The following is a 19464-nucleotide window of genomic DNA, read 5'->3' as shown; positions in this document are numbered from 1 at the left end:
ACTTAATCCCTTGCCTCTATCAGTTGACATCCACTGGATTAAGTGTGTACTCCATAATCTTTAATGCATATTGCATATTCTGACTGGCTAATCAGATGGGCTCCATGTCAACAAGCTACAGTATGCAGAAAGTTTATTGACCATTTTTCACTCAGGCACATGGAAGGTACTGTCGGGAGTGGATCAGTTAATTGGGAAATGTTAGGTCTCTAGCTACATTTCTCTCACCAGGTGCAACTTTTACTTGGCTTTACTTAAAAGAGTCAATTCATTCTGGGTAGTTTGTGGATTACCATTGCATCCCAAAAAGGATTTACTACAGGTGCTAATATCAAATGTCACAAGTCAACTGAATAAATTTCACAACAGATCATTGTAAATCCCGAGATTTCAGTGCATTGGGGTGTACTTCAGCAGACAAGAGTGGAAATAGGTCAGTTCACTTTGTGTTGTTGTTGTTGTTGTAGGGATTAATGCTATTTTTCAGCACAAGATAGGCTATACATGGCTGCCAGTATACATGGTGGAGGAGGAACATGGGGAAAACCCTGGAAAGAACCACTGACCCATGAGAAGCTACTGGCAAGCTTTCTCACATACCCACATTGGCTGAATCCAAGACTCGATCCCATGAATGCTCCAGTGGCCTAGTGGTTAGAGCATCTGCCTCGGATGCACGAGTTCATGGGTTTGATCCCCAGCCAAGTCGTACAAAAGACTTACAAAAATGGTACTAACAGCTGCCTCGTTTGGCGCTCAGCTTTAAGAGGTTAGTGTTAGGACTGGTTGGCCTGGTGTCAGGATAATGTGTCTGGGTGGAACATCATGCTACATGTCTGCAGCATGATGCCCCAGTGCTGGACATCACTATAAATTGCCACATTGCAGGCATCATAGCGATATGACTGAAGAACTGTTAAAGCTAAGTTAAAAATCCAAATCGCAAACACACACACTCGAACCCACACAGAGGTTGAGTTAGCAGTGATCCATAACAATGAGTGCTTTCGACCACCTGCCCTCTCAGGGCCCCAGTTCACTTTGTGTATACTAATTGTGAAAAAAATAACAGAGTGATAGGATTCAGTGTAATTTGATAATGTTATTAGGGTGATGCAAAGAAGAATTTATTAGTTTTATACTAGATTATCAGCATCTGTAATGTCATGGTGAAAACTTCAGGTGCAATAATTAATTTTTACACAATAAAGGGAAAAGTATTAAACTAGAAATTTGCCAGTAAGCTCATAGAACGTAAGACTCATAATTCAAAGATTCACAGGTTTAATTCACATGTAGGTAAAACCAGCTTAGCCTCCTCCACTGTCTTTACAGCCAATAATGTGCTTGATGTGTCATTTAAAACCATTCAACCAATAGAACATTTGAATGAAGATCTTACTTCTTTTTCTTTGTAGTAAAAAGGATAATGTTTAAAACACTTCTTGTTTACTCTCTTCATGTCAGAATAGGAAATTTGTTCCTGATTTTATGCATTAAATGAAGGCCTTGGTCACTTGAAGGAAGTAAGCAGAAAAGAAATAAAGTGCAAGGGAGATAACCGAAAACGTTTGACTTTTGTGGGTACAATTTCTCTCCCTTGCAGTTCATATACACTTGTAAATGTGCTGTTTTTTTTAGATAAGAAGGCTTAGATAATATATTTCCCGAAAATGCTTCAAATCCATAAAGCAATATGGCTAATGAAGACCTAGAAAGGTCATTAAATTTTAATTAGGTAAAAGGTTGCATGTCAGGTGTTTGGAATTAAATGATTTTGACAGTTGGAATACTTTTGCTGTGTCATCTTCCATGTATGAAAATTAAACTGGTAAAATAGTTCTTGGCTTGAATAATTTGGTGCTAATCAAACTGAGTCAACTTAAATGAAAAGAATGAGGGGGTGTGGATGAATTCAGTAGGGACTATAGTATTAGTACCATCCCAGACAGTGATCTAAAAGTTGCAATCAGATTTAAAATAACATCCTAGGATGTTTATCAGGTTGGAGGATATGCAGTTGATTAACTCTCATTTGTTTAGTTTAATAGTGATCAATTAGTTCCTCGAATCTAATGTAAAAAGTGCATAACATGTTGAAGAAAAATCATTTCCGTTTAGACGCAGTGTGACAGATGTGTCCAGTAACATGGTGTGTTACATTTAGTTATTTTATGGTTGCCATTTTATTGTAACAGACTGCAAATTTGTAGAGATGTCATTCCTTTCCAGTCAAGATCTGTACACTAACAATAAAATGGTTCAACATTCGTCAGATATTGCAAACTGAAATACTTTGGTAGATTTATACATCTCCAATCATTTTCTTTACATGGTGTGTGACTAAGTTGTCATATAGTCAAATTAAATTCAGGTTATATTGTTTTGATGTTGTGCTAAATTTGCAACAAAAATAATTTTATGCTTATTTCTTTTTGAAGTTTATTTGCAGTGATCATTAGTTCTGTCTCTACTTAAAATTATTGATTAAAAAATACTTGTATTTCATTTCCATTTTTTTCTCACAGGTCAAATAAGAATAACCTACAGGCTTGATTCTGCTTTATTCCTTGTACCAAAAGGATCAGATGAGATGAAGTCAAAGGTCAATGGTGAAGAGGTCAACATGTTTCACACTCCATTTAAAAAGAGTGCTTCTTTTCATAATCTTACACAAGTGGAGAATACAGAAAATGGAGCCACGTCACCCAGAAAGATGTTGGAATATTCTTATGATACAGAAGATGAAGATGTGGCAAAACAATCATGTCTCTGTTTTCCAATTTTATGCAAGTCCCGGAAACGGAAGAAAAAAGAAAAGGTTTATTCAGACAAAGCAAACATAACAAGCAAGGTCAACAGTGATATTTCTAATCAGAAGCTAGAAATAGTTAAAGCAGAGGATATCCAGTTATCACAGTTTGATGATGAAATTGATTGCCCAAGTCAGTACAAGGCTTGCATGTCTCCTGCAAAAAGCCGAACTACTTTATATCGTAGTGATTATTCCCCATCTGAAGATAAGGTATTTGACTCGCAAGCTTTTTCAATGAAAGTTAGTTCACTCGATAGGAATTCAAATCATCAATTAAATGAATTATCTCAGTGCTTAACAACACTAACTGAAGACATGCCAAAAAAAGTGATGGTTGTGTATTCCAGTGAATCAGGGGAGATAACTCTTACTACAGACTGTGAAAGAAAAAAGGATAAGAAGTCGAGAAAGAGTAAAAAAAAATTGAAAAATGATACTGATAATAAGGTAGGTGATAATAATAGGAAAAATAAGGACAAATCTGGTGCTAAAAATGGTAATGCCAATCATGATAAAGAAAGCGATCCTTGCATTTATGATTTGACGTCCAAAAGAAGCTCAGCACCATCAAGTTCAAGTAGTAGTATGCCATCCTCACCCACAGGGAAGAGTGAGTGTCAAAAACTAGAACTTGTCCCGGTGTGGATAAACGAAGGGGACAAGTTGCAAGAAGTGAGAACTTCTTTCTTTGGTTACATCAGCGATGTCATTCAGAAGATGTTATTACGTTACTTTGAACAAGAGCGTGGGACTCTTGTTTTGGATATCTGTCACGATGATTGTTTGTCAGTGTGCAATATTTGTATGACTACCAAGCAGGTTCAAAAGGTTCAGGATGATTATGAAAGTGGATTGTTCCATCAGACATTTCAAAACTTTATCAATCCGCAGGATATTGTAGACAAACTTGACTGTTGTGGTGTGCACCTCCATACTGTTCTTGATGAACAGGAAATAAAACTTGCCATACAAGAATTATGTTAAATATGTGTGTGTGTGTGTTTTTCTGTGTCTGAAGGGTGGTGGAGCTTATATGATGTTATTTAATATGAAATTTATTAAGAACTCGCGCAAATTAGTTGAAAGTGATGCGTATAAATAAGTACTTTGTTAAATGTTAATCTTTCAAATATTTTTTGTTATGTCAAAAGTCACATCTCTTGTAGTGCTTATCATGACATTTCTTGTCGGGTAGGCAACTGTTTACACATTTGGGTACTTTGGTTTGACATAAATGGTTTATAAACTAGATTTGTCTGGCGAATTGAGCCCTGGAACAACCATTCTATCATAGTGTGAACCTTGTATTCGTCATGGAAGTTTTACAAATGATCATTTAAAATTTTGGCTACCAAAAAAACTAAAATGGCCAACTTTCATCATGGTTCATCAGCAGATAAGAATTTCAGTTGGCAAAATCTGCTTGATATCGATCATGTTAGTGAAAAATCATATTTTGGAGTGGATACATCCAAAAGACAGTAGCTCTGAATTGTGGAAAACTGTACATAACAACCATAAAGAACAGTTTCCAATTTCTTCAAGGCAGCTTTGCTAACTACAAACCCTCACAACCTGAAAGTTGACTTTATTTGTAGCTGGTTGATGATTTTCGGTAGTTGTCACATGTGCCATACGAGATCAAATACCATACTGTAATTTTGTCTTTTTCTTATAGTCTGCTGTTATTTTGAGAAAACAATACTCTCTGCCTACCGTAAGAATTCGAAAATAGGGTTGGAGATGGCTAATATGTTTTCAAATGTAGCTGCATGCTATATATATATATATATATATATATATATATATATATATATATATATATATATATATATATATAATTACATATGTATCATTTGTAAGTGAATTCAAATGCATTGAAGATAATACTCATGTGCTCATAATTAACTGTGGCACACCATCCAGTAAATTTAATAAAAATCTTTTCTTTTGATTGTCATCCAGACTTTTTGCATGTTTGTGGTAGCCATACCACTTGAAAAATACCTTTTCATTGAATTCAAAGGTATTTCATCACAGGTGGTGACAGATTTGATAGAAGTCAGCATGGCTGGAAACATGAACTTGGCTTTGAGAAATAGTAGATGTAAAGATGAGAAGAAATGACTGAGTTAGAATGCATATATATTTAGAAAAGCAAGGACAGACTTATAGATATACAGAAAAATGAATAGATAGATAAGCATTTTGGAAATGGCTACAGGTTTAGAGAGAGCAAGTGATGTTTAGGTAGACTTTGTACCAATTTTAACTTAAAGTATTATTTTTCTGCCTAGATACTCTAGACGACTTTGTCTCCTCAACTTCACTAATAATAATGAAAGCTGGACTTTCTGTAATGGTTTTTCTTTGTACTCACAACTGAATGATTGGAAAATATTTATTTTTAGGTATTTCATTTTTTGCGAAACATGATATGTGTATTTATCTTCAGTACTTATTATGTAAACAATAAATGATTAACAATGCCCATGAGTGCTAGCTTTTTGGCACACTAATCATAGTTTATGAAATGCAGGAAACTAATCCTTAGAGACAGGTGCCTTTTAATTCCAAAGACACCATTTTTAAAAAAATGCCACAAGTTACATTAATAGTCATTATCACCTTACATCTTTGACCAGATGACGTTCAAGTTGGCAACTTCAGCTCATTTTGGAGTTGGCTCATAAGCTGCCCATGGTTAGGTTAGTACTAGAAAGTCGGTGAGTCCTACTCAAAAATGTTATAGTTAAAATGTTGCTGTTTTCTTAAAGAGATTCCCCGTTTATTATGGCTTGCTTCATTTAGTAAATATTGACATTGTTATATCTGCGTAAAATATGCAAGACTGACATTGACACTCGCTGCCAAATAGAAGTAGTAGATTGGCCATTGTGTGAAATAAAGGATAGTCTAATTAAATAGCTGACATCACATACTTTAAAACTTAAATAACATTAAGCATATTGAAAAAAAAACTCTTGGTTTTTTTTATATAATAAAAATTTTCATGTGATGAAGTACCCTTCATGCCTTTGCTAACTTTCACCTTTGGGTTAATTATCCTGCACCCGCATGTCCAAGCCAAAACTGACCTTGTCCCAGGCAAATTGAAAGAAGATTTAGTTATGCCTTGTGGAAGTTACAACTCATTGATAAGAAATGATAACTTCTTATAGTGGTAATCGGTGTCCTGTTCAGGAGAGCAGTTATAACGCTGAGGACTTTAAAACCTACAATGTAATCTGTACTTTCAATTAACTCCGACTGGATTGGAACAATTTAGGTGTTTTAGTCATATTTCTAAGTGCACTAAGTCAAATGTTTTAAATTTTGTACCATAATCAATGTAATATTGCATTTGATTTTTGTTCCGAGTCATCATGCTTTTTATTTTGACAACATATTTTATTGAACAGGTTCATTCTCTTGTATAATAAGATTATTTTATTGGGACCAGACTTAACCTCCAGCTTAGATGATTCCAAGAAGGATTTTTTTAAATAGATATTTACGATTAGTTACTTCTTTTTGCATTGTTCTTACTAATGTGTTAAATTGCAGTTGTGTTTTTTGTGATTCTACTTTATTTACTTGAATAGGTACCTGAAGTTTACATAATCTGAACTTCTCAAGTATAGTTGCAGTGTATCTTACAGAATTATCTCCCTTTGTTTGCAATCATAATGGGAAAAGAGCTGTGCGATAGTGGTTTTACTATTTATTCACAAAATAAACATAGCTTTGGTTCATATCAAAGGGTCTGTTTCATGTACCGTGATAAGTGGAGATGTGTAATTTTGACATTGGCAAGCAATATCTTGATGCAAACTAACTCATGGGGAAACAAGAAATTGGATACATTCTTTTTAACATGCCTGGCCAATGGAAGCAAAAATGTTAACAGCCAAGTAGAATTAATAAATTCACTTGCCCATGGGCAAGGAGACTATCAGAAGAAACTCGAAAACAATTTGAATTTCAGATTCAGATTTTATTCACTTGTATCCTTGCAGACACACATACACACATGCAAATTACATGGAAATTAATAGGGCAATAACTATTATCCTTTGTGATTATGTTTTTTATATCAACTTTGGTGGAAGAAGCTCTGTATAGGCACATTTGACACACACACATATACACACACATGGTGGAAGAAGCTTTTTAGAGGTACATTTGACACACACACATACACATGGTGGAAGAAGCTCTGTAGAGGTACATTTGACACACACACATACACATGGTGGAAGAAGCTTTGTAGAGGTAAATTTGAATGCTTAATGTAGACTCCACTGTTAACTTGAACATGTTACATTAATATCATCACCACATGTATTGGTGGGATACAAAAATGTATCCTATGGGGAAAATGTAAGGGTGGGTCAAGGTGCGTTTATTCCATGTTACAGGGCATAGTGTGCCAATTCCATGTTACAGGGAAGAGGTGTGCCGATTCTATGCTCCTCAAATAGTTATTGTGAAGATCATTGTTCTTTTTTTCACTCATTTTAGTTTATAGATCAGCAAGTCTGTTCTGAAAATGAGTCGGAGTACATGTCACAATCATAGAATGAATTTAATCGGTTGAATGAGTCCTGTGTGGTAAATGAACTTTGCTACTCAGTGCAAGGTAGATGTCTAGCCAAAATCTTGGAATAAGTCAGTCTGGTAGTCTTTGAATAAGTTGGTATGGTGGTCTTTGAATATGTTGGTCTGGTATGTGAGAAAATGGACCATAACTGAAGATTTGCTAGTGGATATTCATTGATGTATTTCCATTACAAGAGAAGAGTTAATGTGTGAAATCTTACATAGACATGTGACATTTAAAATACTATCTCATATTGGCAGCCAGGAGTTGGTGGTTCCAGATTTAATGATTTTAGTAGTGAGATTCAACCATTATACATTGTTGGATATGTTATGTTTTAAATTATGTTGTATTGTGTAGGGCATGTTTGCAAGTGAAAACTTTTAATGATTGTTTTTAATTTTTACAGATAATGTTAGATGAAACATTACTCTGTATATTAAGAAGTGTTTTTTTTTTATCATAAGGCCACTGGAGCCTATGGTATGGCCTTGCATCCATCATGTCATATGCATCTTCCATTGCATACTCTCCATTCATCAACAATAGCTTGTTGCCACTCTTTAGTTCATAATTCTGATAGGATTTCAATCAAATTTGGAATATGGTTTTATATCAACAAAATCTGAGACAGATTATTAATGAGCAAGATTCATGCATAATAAATGGGTGACCTTACGGCTGATTGGCTCCCAGCATACTTTGGCAGATGAATCTTGGGCCATCTGTACAATTTAAGCAATTCATGTGTCGATCATTGCCAGTACATTGTCAACTATCCAACAAGCTAGTGAAAAGAAATGTTCTAATTAAGAATTGAATATGTATCCATTGCTATGAAAATGCAGGAGCTGTGAGTTTGCTCATCAGCTCATCAAACTGAATACTTAAGCATTACATGCACATAAAGAAAGCAGTGACAAGCTTTTATACGATCTAGGTGACTTCTGATAAAGAAAAGGGTCGAATTACGATTCTGGTCCAACATGTTATAGGCATTAATGATGAGAGAACAATTCTGGCGAGTGAAATTTTATAATTTTGGATTGGGATATTTCAGAATAAAATGGGATATTTCAAAAAGAAATTCTAGAATCGACAATAAAATTGCTGCCACCAGGGATTCCTGATTAATATTGTTGATCGATTATTCTGTAAAACTCAGTAAATGGGCATGTATTGCCGGAACTTGGATGGCTTCAGTTATGAGTAAGAGACTGCATAGTAATTATGCCATTATCTTTAAAACAAATATTTATCAGGATATATATATATATATATATATATATATATATATATATATATATATATAGGAATTGGTATTGGTGATTTCCCTAACCCTTAGTGAAATGGTCAACTGTTAAGTGGGGGAAACAGGTGAGCAATATCAAGACCATTTGGGCCTCTTGTTTATTACTGTTTTTAAAATTATCTGTTTTTACTGTTTACTTTTACATGCATGTTGAAAATTTTGGTTGTAAATTTATGTTCATGTATTGAATTTTCACTTCAAAAAACAGATGTCTGTACCATTTTAGTATCTGTCCCAATTCATTGTTTATCCCAGTTCAGTATCTGTCCCAGTTCAGTGCATATTATTTTAGGGTGTGATTTTTATGCTTTCAAGACTGGGACATTTAGTGTTTGCATTGTCCATTTTTGTATCTTTGCATGTGTGAATAGTTTTGGTGAAAGTTTTTTCCTTTTTCCTTAACCACATGTCCGATTCATTTAATATTTGGAATATAAATCAACACTTACTCCTCTTCTTTCAGTGCCATTTCTGTTTCTGACTTCTGCCCCTATATGTGGCCATTTAATATTTGGAATATAAAATCAGCACTTACTCCTCTTGTGGCCATGAGATAAAATATTACCTGTATGATGGGGATGCATTTTGGTTTCTTCGTTATCACTTGTGACTCATTAACCCCTTACCTGATACAGTTCCTATTTTTGGAACATGTCATGACAGTCTTCTTTTCTCTCCGTACCTCTACTGACCCAGGATTGAATTAGGAGTTATAATGGGGGTACATTCTGCTTAAAAGTTTTGGTTGAGGATTTCTTCATCGTTTTTTTTTTTCAATTCATTTCATGTTTTAATTGTAGCATCATTACATACACCCTTCTCCCAGCGCCAGTCACTGCTGTGTTCTTGCTGTTGGAATTCCTGGGGTCAAGATTAAATTGGGGACACATTTTGGTTACAGTTGTTGGTTAAAACTTCTGTATTTCAGTAACACCTTACCTGAGCCACTTAATGTTTGGAGGATCCCAGGTGTCCAAGTAGTCTTTAGCATATGCCTTTACTGATCAGTGCCATCTTACCTCTGTCTTGAGCTTGGCTATTGTGGAATGTGAGAAAGCTTGTCAGTAATAGATTCCTGTGGGTCAGTGGTTCTTACTGGGTTCTTCCTCCACCAATTATACAAGCCTCTGTGTATGGCCTTTCTTGTACTGAGAAATGGCATTAAACCCAAAATTCAACAAAGAAATGTGCTTTATAATATCATCATGTTTAGAATATAATATCATCACACTTAGATCTTATCAATTTGCTTCTTATACCCATGGATATCAGTATGTAGGACACCTATTGGCAAATGTTTCCATATCTTGTGTTATAATCAATTTTGGTTCAGTTTACTGCAGATTTAGAAAATTACATGATCCGAAAACTTGCTTTGTCTCTAAAGCATTTAGACCCCAGGGTTAAGTCCCTATTGGAGCCATTTAATACACTTTGGTTAATTTCTTTTATGTATATTCTTAATAGCTCCTCACCTAGTTCACTTCCTAATGGGAATATTATATGACCATGTACATTCCTTTGACTGTATCCCGCAGTCATGTCCCAGGGTGGGACAATTGGGCCAAAATTTCTGTGCATATTTCATGTAGGATATCACTTTGTATGTGTCCCACTGTTGGATTATGTTCTTGGATAGTGCTTTGAAGTAGATGTTTGATACATCGTTTGGTTGTAGATTCCTTGCATCAAATTACACTCTAATTAGAATATATAACAACACCATATACTTCCCTTATTTCATATGGCCTTTTTGACTGTGTGTCATGTCCAGGGTTGGGGCCATGAGGTTACGGAGTTGTTCCCTTTGATACATTCAGAGCTCATTTTGGTAGATTACGATGTGTTTCTTAAAGAACAATGAACTTTCTGTATCACTGTCTTCATTGAGACTGTCATGACTGTTTAGAACGCAGGTTGATAGTTTGGAATTCTTTGTTCTGCAAGTCTTACAAGTTGAGTATAGTTTGTATTTATACCAGTGATAGTTAACATATGCATTTACAGAACTAGAACAAGACTCCTCACAATTTGTATTCATTATTCCGATCTATCAGCTAATTATTGCTTTTTGTATATAAACAAAAACATGGAGTGTACAGCCTTGAAAACCTCCACCATGTTGGTTTTATCCTTGAATGTGTTGAAAACTTTGAATTTTGCCAAAAAGTCTTTGAATTTTTCTAACGGAACACAAAATGTTGAAACTGAATAAAATGTTACTGATTACATTTAGAGTTTATGCTAATTGCATATTTTTTAAATAATAATGAATAAATCAATAAAATGGATACAGTTGAGTGAATCAAATGAGACACAACCTTTACAGTAATATAGTATTAAGGTTAAATTTCCATTAAATACCTGAGGAGTCCATGAAAATTCCTTGAAAGTCTTTGTAAAAGCATCTCCAATGCTGTATGAAATATGATCTGAAAAACCTTTCAGTTTTGAAACGTGTATTCACTCAGTTTTGAAATGTCTATTCACTCAGTTTTGAAATGTGTATTCATTTAGTTTTGAAATGTGTATTCACTCAGTTTTGAAATGTCTATTTACTCAGTATTGAAATGTGTATTCATTTAGTTTTGAAATGTGTATTCACTCAGTTTTGAAATGTATATTCACTCAGTTTTGAAATGTGTATTCAGTCAGTTTTGAAATGTGTATTCACTCAGCTTTGAAATGTGTATTCACTCAAATCAGAACAACTGTTTTCTTTAAGAAATACGTAATGTGTTCACTCTGATTGGAACCATTATTGCCAGTAATAAAAACAATAAGTTATTTTAATAGCAACATACAAGGAAGGAGTTAAGCCTTGTAAATAAAAAGGTCGGCAAAAAGAAATGAGAGATGAGTGTACATTATTTGACTTTTGCAACAAAAAACAGAGATGTGCGGATATTATTTTCAGTGGCGGACCTTTTGGTAATGTACATGTATCATACATTTCATTAATCCATTTCATTAATCGATTTCATTCATTCTTTGTCATGAATTCCCACAAATCATTTCATCATAACCTAGTTTTAATATCAATATACATATAATAGCACAGTAGACAAACTTATTTCTTAAAAATGATGTTTTTAAATGCCAAATTCAATGTTTGCCTTTTACGATGTGGTAATATCTTTATAGCTGGTGTGCCTATGTGTACTGGGTCAGATGTTTTACCTGCATGTTTTTGATGCCTTTCTGTATTTATAGACTTATTGAAATGTGTGGATAATACATATTGATTCTTTCCTGACTTTGCATACATATTTGTTTTAGATGATTCAAGATATACCATGGCCTTTTGGAGGAGCTCAGCATTAGTTCATCAAAACATCAAGCAAAATTTGATAAAATTTGTCTTGATGGAAATGTTGATATTTCATTGTCAAGTTTGAACATTACAGACATTGATAATTGCTTATTTCTAACTAAAATTCATGTGTGACAATAATCATCTTCATCTTCATCATCATCAATAATAATAAAAATAATAATGATAATAACAATAATAAGACAGATGAAGGAGATTCTGGTATTGTTAAAACAGCCAGGAAAGAGTTCTAGGGTTGTAGTAAGTATGAGAGAGAATGAGTTTCATTTTGCTTTGTTTGATTGTACAAGTGGCAGCCTAGTGTAATATTCATGCATGTGGAAGGATGGACTTGTACATCAGTTATTGGGTGTGACAGATTATGTCCCTTTGGATCTCAGTGATTATGCCCCTTGCATTACACTAGTGTTTTGGATTGTCGACTTGTAATTTCCTGGAAGAGATGTTTCAACGAACATGACAGTTACTCTTGCATGATGATAGAATATTTAAAAACATTGTATGGAGAATTTGTGATAAAACAGTTTTGGATTTTCTTTAAACATGTAATTAAAATAATAAAATTAATGGTGCTTTTAAGCTTTGGATCTTGAATTGCAGTATTGTTCAGCAAAGAAGAATTCCACTAATATTTTCATAATAATTAGGAAGTAATTTCAAACCGCAGTCTGAAAGACTGTAAAGTTTATATTTCATTAGTTTGATTAGATCTACTTATAGGAGTACATGTATATTAACATACACTAAAAATGGTTCATGGTCCATTGATCTGTGGATTGCTGGTCCACTTTTTGTAACCTTTCCCATTTGAGTTCTAATGACAGTCACATTCATAAATGAGAAAGCTGTAATTTGATTGTCAGAACTCCTTTTTGCCCAAGGTTTTGGTTTTAATCAGACTGACATTTCATGTACATATTTGATGGACCAGCAGTGACTATATGTTACAAGGGAAAACTATCACATAACTCTTTATTGGTCATTGGTCAGTGATGGCATATGTTCATGGATTTATTTATTTTTGCAGTATTTCTAAAAATATCCTTTCATTTATTGGAAATCATTTCTCTCATAGGCAACATGATTGTGAAAATTCTTTTCTTTTCCTGTCATAAATTGTAGCCAGTATATCCTGCTGTATTTTTTCATCATGCTATATATTTTCATAAAAAATGTACACATCCAGATGTTTTTCCATACTTTTTAAGCCAGCATGAATATTGTGCATGATTTTTTGTTTTAAAGTTGGGAAAGTAGACCAAAAATGCAAGGTAAAAGAATATTCCATTCTTTTATTGATAGGATCTACAAAGTACATATCAACATTTTCTTAATTGTTTCAGTAGGATTTTATGCTTTATTTGTATGAATCACTTAAGATTCTTGTACTCATTCACTGTCAGACAAATAAAATGCTGTTTGCCTTAAGGATTTTATCTCTTCTTTTTGTTGCCATAAGGACTTTTTTCTCTTCTTTCATTGTCTTTAGGATTTTGTTTCTTCATTATTTGTCTAAAAGTCTTTGCCCCTCTTTCTGTGCTGTAAGGATTTTGTCTCCTCTTTCTTTGCTTTAAGGTCTTTTGCTTTTATTTTCAGGAAATCCTGCCTTGGTGTGGCAGGAATGTTCTATATCCTGTGGGACTCTGAATAGATTCCTCGATCCCAAGAGAGTGTGGTAGCTCCAGCCCTCAAACTCATGAGGGTATGGTAGCTTTCTTTTTCCTACAGAAGATAATTGTAATACCCGCATATATATATATATATATATATATATATATATATATATATATATATATATATATATATATATATATCAGGGCAGGCATTCTCTTAATACCATGAGTATATGGGATCTAGCTCTGATTAAGTAGAGAAACATAAAAACAATGAAGTGTCTCAGTACTTTATAAGGGTCAATACTTCTTGATCTCAGATAAGTAAGAGAATTTTTTGCTCCTTGATCACAGGAGGGTATGGGATATCTGTAGGGAAAGAACAAGGCCTTCGATCCTTGACAATCATAACGATGCAGTAAAGGCCTTTGATCCTTGACAATCATTTCGATTTTGTAAAGGCCTTCGATCCTTGACAATCGTTTCGATGCAGTAAAGGCCTTTGATCCTTGACAATCATTCCGATGCAGTAAAGGCCTTCGATCCTTGACAATCATTCTGATGCAGTAAAGGCCTTTGATATTTGACAATCATTCCGATGCAGTAAAGGCATTTGATCCTTGGCAATCATTCTGATGCAGTAAATCCCTTCGATCCTTGACAATCATTCCAATGCAGTAAAGGCCTTCGATCCTTGACAATCATTCCGCTGCAGTAAGTACCTGATAGGGATTAATCTTGGACCACTATGAAGGTAGGAATAACACTTGAAGAGAATTAATTAGCTCCCAGTTAGGAAGTGAGCAGCATGCTCTCAAGACCAGTGGCCTTGTGAAGGAAAAGAGCAGATTGCACCACTATGAAAAGAGCAAGCAGGGTTCTTGCTCTATATCTTCTGACCGATCTTTACCTGTTGACTGGTCACTAGGCATGATCTACTAATACCGGTCAAGGTCTTCCAGCACCATTCACTAATCTTATAAACAGGTCATCGGGCTTACAAGATAGAGCAGATTGGAGAATGGAAGTATTGGGCCAGTTTTGTCTGCTCAAGTGGACCCTATCAGAGAAGAGAGACCTGTTCTCTCCATATAAGACGGCCTATATATCGTATTCTGTTCTACATGGTCTGCTAGTAAGGGCAGTCCCATTACTCCCTCATGTGGAGTTAAGTCAAAAATATCTTAATGGGATAGACCCTCTGGAGCTTTCAAGCTTGGACTTTCTGCTTGTCCTGCATTCCTCGAGCATCAGGGACTTTTCGTAGAAGTTCTTCTATGAAGGAAAGAGTTCGCCAGGCAGCATACATAGTGGACAATGGATTTGGCTTTAAGATCGATTGCAAATATCGCCCCTCAAGCCTCCTTCTTACATGTTGCGATATCACAAACAGGGACTTTTAACAGGATCTGGGATGCTACTCACCCCGCTTAAAACCTGCGTGGTTTTTGATGCTTGGGGTAAAGACTGGTTAATATTGCCTGCATGCGTTGTATATGTCCATTGTTAGAGATGGGCGCGTACACTGATCGCCCAAGATTGTATGAAGATAGAACCTCATAATTCTCCAAATGTGCCTCAGTATAGCCGCCTGCTCCCGTGTCTTCCGAAGTAGATGCAACCGAAAGACAAAAGGGAAAAAGTTATCGGACTCCGTCTTTCCTAAGGAGGTGTCTGACTCTTTGGATTCGTCCCCTCTGCTCCCTTTCCTACCTCTTCCCATTGTCCCAAAGTGATCGATTACTCCTGTTTGGAATTACTTGTTTGAACACCATGTTCGATGTGGGGTCCTCTCTGCCTAGCAATCTCCACTATCATGGGTGCTCAACTTCTTTCACCACTCCAATCTAGTACAGTTAGTGGGAAGAGGTACCCGCCTTTCACACAAGGACGCAGCTGAAATTATTACTAATAGGTTAAGACCGTTAAATGTGCTGGTCTCAAGAAAGGAGAGAAGAACTGACTATGTTTATCAACCGTTCCACTTTTAAACGTTTTCTTCACGAAGAACGCTTACAAATGACCAGGAATTCCATACAACCGTCTGACTGGGCGATTCGCATTGATCTTTCAGATGCATTTTTAATTTTACATCCCCATCTTGCTTCCACGCAGGTAATGCCTCAGATGTTTGCTATCGGCCATGAGGTTATACTAATTTAAAGCTCTTCCGTTTGGAATTGCTTCCTTTCCCAGGGATTTTACCATGGCGAAGGGGTGGTCGAAGCTATTTGAGGTCCCTAAGGATTCCCATCCTCGAGACTTTGATAACCGATTGATGCACAACGTACGAGATTTCATCCTGGTGGACTTGTTCCATTGCTGGTCCACACTGACCTGTCTTTAAAAAAATCCCAGTTTAGATAAGATCTCGTACCTTCTCAGGATTTCGTTTATGTCGGATCCATTTCCTTACAAGTCTTGGGAGATTTGTTTACATGAACAGTTTAGACACCGAGTTGCTCCGTAATTATCCGAATAACCTCCAGAGTTACTTTATACTCCAGCCAATCAAACGCTGTTGGGTACATGTACATAATAAAATGGCGTCCATTGTTGTTTAGAAATATTTCAGAAATAAAATTAATTAAATGATTGAAATTTATATGTAAATTATCCACAGACTTTCAAAAACAAATCTGATAAACTCATATGAAACGCATTTTATTATAGTGACGTTTCGGATGCACAAAAATAGTTTGAACAACACGCTCTTTGATTGCCAGGATTAAATTTGTTTACTTCGACACCGTTTCCTTACTTACATGTACATGTCCAGATGTAAACAGCTCAAAGCTTGTCTCTCTTATGGGTTTGAAATCCGCCCTGGTTTCCAGAAAATAAGACAGGATGGTTCCAATATTAAATTTCGTCAATATCTGCGGCAGCATCGCTGTTGAATATGCATTTTTCAACTCGATAAACGATGTTGAAGTAATTACAGAAGTTGATGCTGATGCGTTAGCCATATTTTGCTCACCACCTATTACGGTCAGCTGACAACCCGCCACGTGATCAAAATTCCAAGCAAAATACTGAAGTCTGCATGAAATGGACTATATCCTATTGCTGATAATGACCATCCTATATAAGAACCATTGTTATCCTGTCATTACATTTCGCTCCTGGGTACCCTGCTCTCTGATTTGGTCCCTTAAGCGGGCTTTGTGCCCTCCCCAGTTTATTTTCAACACTACCTGAATTGGTTGCTCAATTGGGAACAGTGTTTGTCCATGGTCCTAATCCATACACACCACCCACACTAACGTATTTACGCCGTTGCGTAAGATTGGGGTTTGGCGCTAACTTGTAGGTAGCAAGGTCGCCTTTGGACTTCTTTCATACAAGACACGCAAAAAAAGCCCTTTTATGTCTTAACAGTTCTGGTCCAGAGGACCTGGGCAGTGAACATCTTCATTCTAAGTGTTATCGTCTATTTGTTCACTTCGTCCTTTCACACTGATTCCGCAAGTGCTTATTCTGGTAGCTCTCCATTTTCATGGTTCAGCTATCTTCTTGAAATATGTTGGTACAAGACCCCACGAGGATATCACAAAAGAGGGAACTGTTGTCACAGCACATTGAACTCAGCTTCAATACATTCTATAGATTCTCCACCTTCATGCTTTACTCATCTTTTGCTAATTTTCCAACCAGGCCAGTTTTAGAGCAAGGTTACTAAGTGCATGACCGTGGATAATAGTCTGTCCACATCCAGTGTTTATGATGCAAAGAGGACACTTCTTGTGGGAAGTTCGAAAACGCGTTAACCTATATGTCTGTTTTAGGTACAATGACTGACTTTTTCTCTTTACTTAGAGTTGAGAGAAAGTTCGTTGTCCACTATTGCAGGCCATATGTGATTCCATTTTCAAGTCACTTAAATGTTCTATAGGCCCCTCTATTGGCTTTAATCCTCATTTTACTGATCGCAACAGGTATCTTGAACTTCTAGACGGATTTTGAGCTCATTATTAACCTTTCCAAAGCCCATAAGGATCCGTTGTTTGAATCTTCAAATATCTCCCTATCAGGGGTTCTCCTTGTGAGAATTTAAGTCATGAAGTTTGGACTACTTCTTGGGTTCTTCATCATGGTGTGCTGTGATGAGAACAGCCTATCTTATCTTCTTTTACCTTCAATCTTTGTCGCAACAGGGCGAAGGTATTTGATTTTAGTTTGGTTCGATTATAACGGCAAACTCGTGGTTCAACTTCCTTTTGGCTTACGGCAGTGTACACTCTTGCCATAATGGTAGAATATACATTTTTATACCAGCTTTTCCGAAGCTATCAGCCTTGCCCACCATCTCACACCCCTCCCTGATCAACTGACAAATTCAGCAATGCGAAAGCAGTAGGTAATATATTACTGCTATTAAAATATAGTTTGTTTTTTGGGAGGTAATACTTTGCTGCCACTGTTGCAAGGATTCACAACTCTAGATCAGTCCATGCTAATAGGAGGAAGGAATCATATGATATATTGTTTGGTCCAGAACGTAGTGTTCCAGAAGCTAAATACAGCAATATATAAGTATCACAGCATTAAAAAAGTTTACTTTAAAGAAACCGTAATAACAGCTTGTTTATTTACACAAACGTAGTCTCTTTTATTCTTAATTCGTATTAGGTTGACTTTAACCTCGAATTAACGTTATACTGGCAGCTCTGAAAGACATTCCATTGCCACTTGCTTGACTACCACTAATCTTGAGTGTTTTCATTGCCAGATTTATTGTTTCAAAATGTCTAGAAATTGCTATCTTACAGCTTGTATTATCTTTAGCGACTTTGGCCAGTGCTGGCGGCAACACAGGCTTTGATAGATGTTCTGTAGAGAAAACGTGGAGGTATAATTGTTTAATTTTACATAACGAAAGATCGCGCCTGGGGCTGAGATTGCGTTGGTGTGGTGTCAAAATTTGGGGATATTGAAATTAATTGTGGACAACCAGCGATCCACGCTCAAGGTACACCACTGAGAAAAGGAAAAAGAGAAAAGAAAATAACTTGACGTTAACGTCTAAAAACTGTATTGCCGAAAAAGCTTGGCGAGACCATACAGGAAAACTAACCCTGTTCTCAGTAGCACCTTTTACCTATGCTGCTCTTTAAAGCCCCCAAAAATGAGAGCTGCTTTTGATTACACAAAACGGACGGTTTAGCGAGCTAACAAGTTCGGTGGTATACTGTAGTTTTATATTGATTCGAGAACATAGCCTGCGGATTGATAATAATTGTATATTGTTTTGTCATAAAACTGAAGCCGTAGTCTGCGGATTGATAATGCTTATGTATTGATTTTAGACTAAGACGCTACTATTGTCAACTTAAAGTGATGATATAGTATAGTCATGGACTTGTTTGCTAGCTTAGAGATATTTCTGAGATCACATCAGATGAAACAGAAGTCAGTCAATGGTACTCTATTATGCCGATCACAGTAGGCAGCACGGAGCTGGCTACAGTTCTATGTATCATTCTATTTGCATCACCTAAAAGCATAGATGAACAAAAACGCTTGGCAAGTCGGAAGCACATGTACCCTTGCCTGCCTTTGGAGAACATTATTTAAGCCCTTGATCAGAAATTACACAATTTTAGGTGAAAGCGGTCTATGATGAGCTTGTAAAGACATTTTGCATTTCTCTTTAAAGAAAACTAGTATAGTGGTGTCATATCACGTGCACGTTGTTAAATGTAGCCATATATTTTAGTACCAGGATTGCCTGCTTGGTGAACTCTTTTTTTGTGCTGTCAAATGCAACACACGCTGTTTGGTCCT

The 19464-nt window shown here is 35.9% G+C and overlaps 1 protein-coding gene across 2 annotated transcripts in view; it reads left to right on the top strand.

Moving 5' to 3' along the window:
* Positions 1 to 4591, top strand: part of LOC149781109 (uncharacterized) — a 123942-nt gene extending 119351 nt beyond the window's left edge. For both annotated transcript variants that reach the window (XM_089935199.1, XM_089935200.1), the window contains one exon: positions 2529 to 4591. In XM_089935199.1, coding sequence (XP_089791325.1) covers positions 2529 to 3799 — 1271 coding nt within the window. In that variant the 3' untranslated portion in view covers positions 3800 to 4591. The remainder of the gene's footprint in view (positions 1 to 2528) is intronic.
* The last annotated feature ends 14873 nt before the right edge of the window (positions 4592 to 19464 follow it).

This window comes from Sinohyriopsis cumingii, chromosome 15 (assembly GCF_028554795.1).
Source record: "Sinohyriopsis cumingii isolate HCF-2022 chromosome 15, ASM2855479v2, whole genome shotgun sequence".
Lineage (NCBI taxonomy): Eukaryota > Metazoa > Mollusca > Bivalvia > Unionida > Unionidae > Sinohyriopsis > Sinohyriopsis cumingii.
Note: the sequence above shows the minus strand (reverse complement) of the source record. Positions and strands in the feature narration are given on the sequence as shown.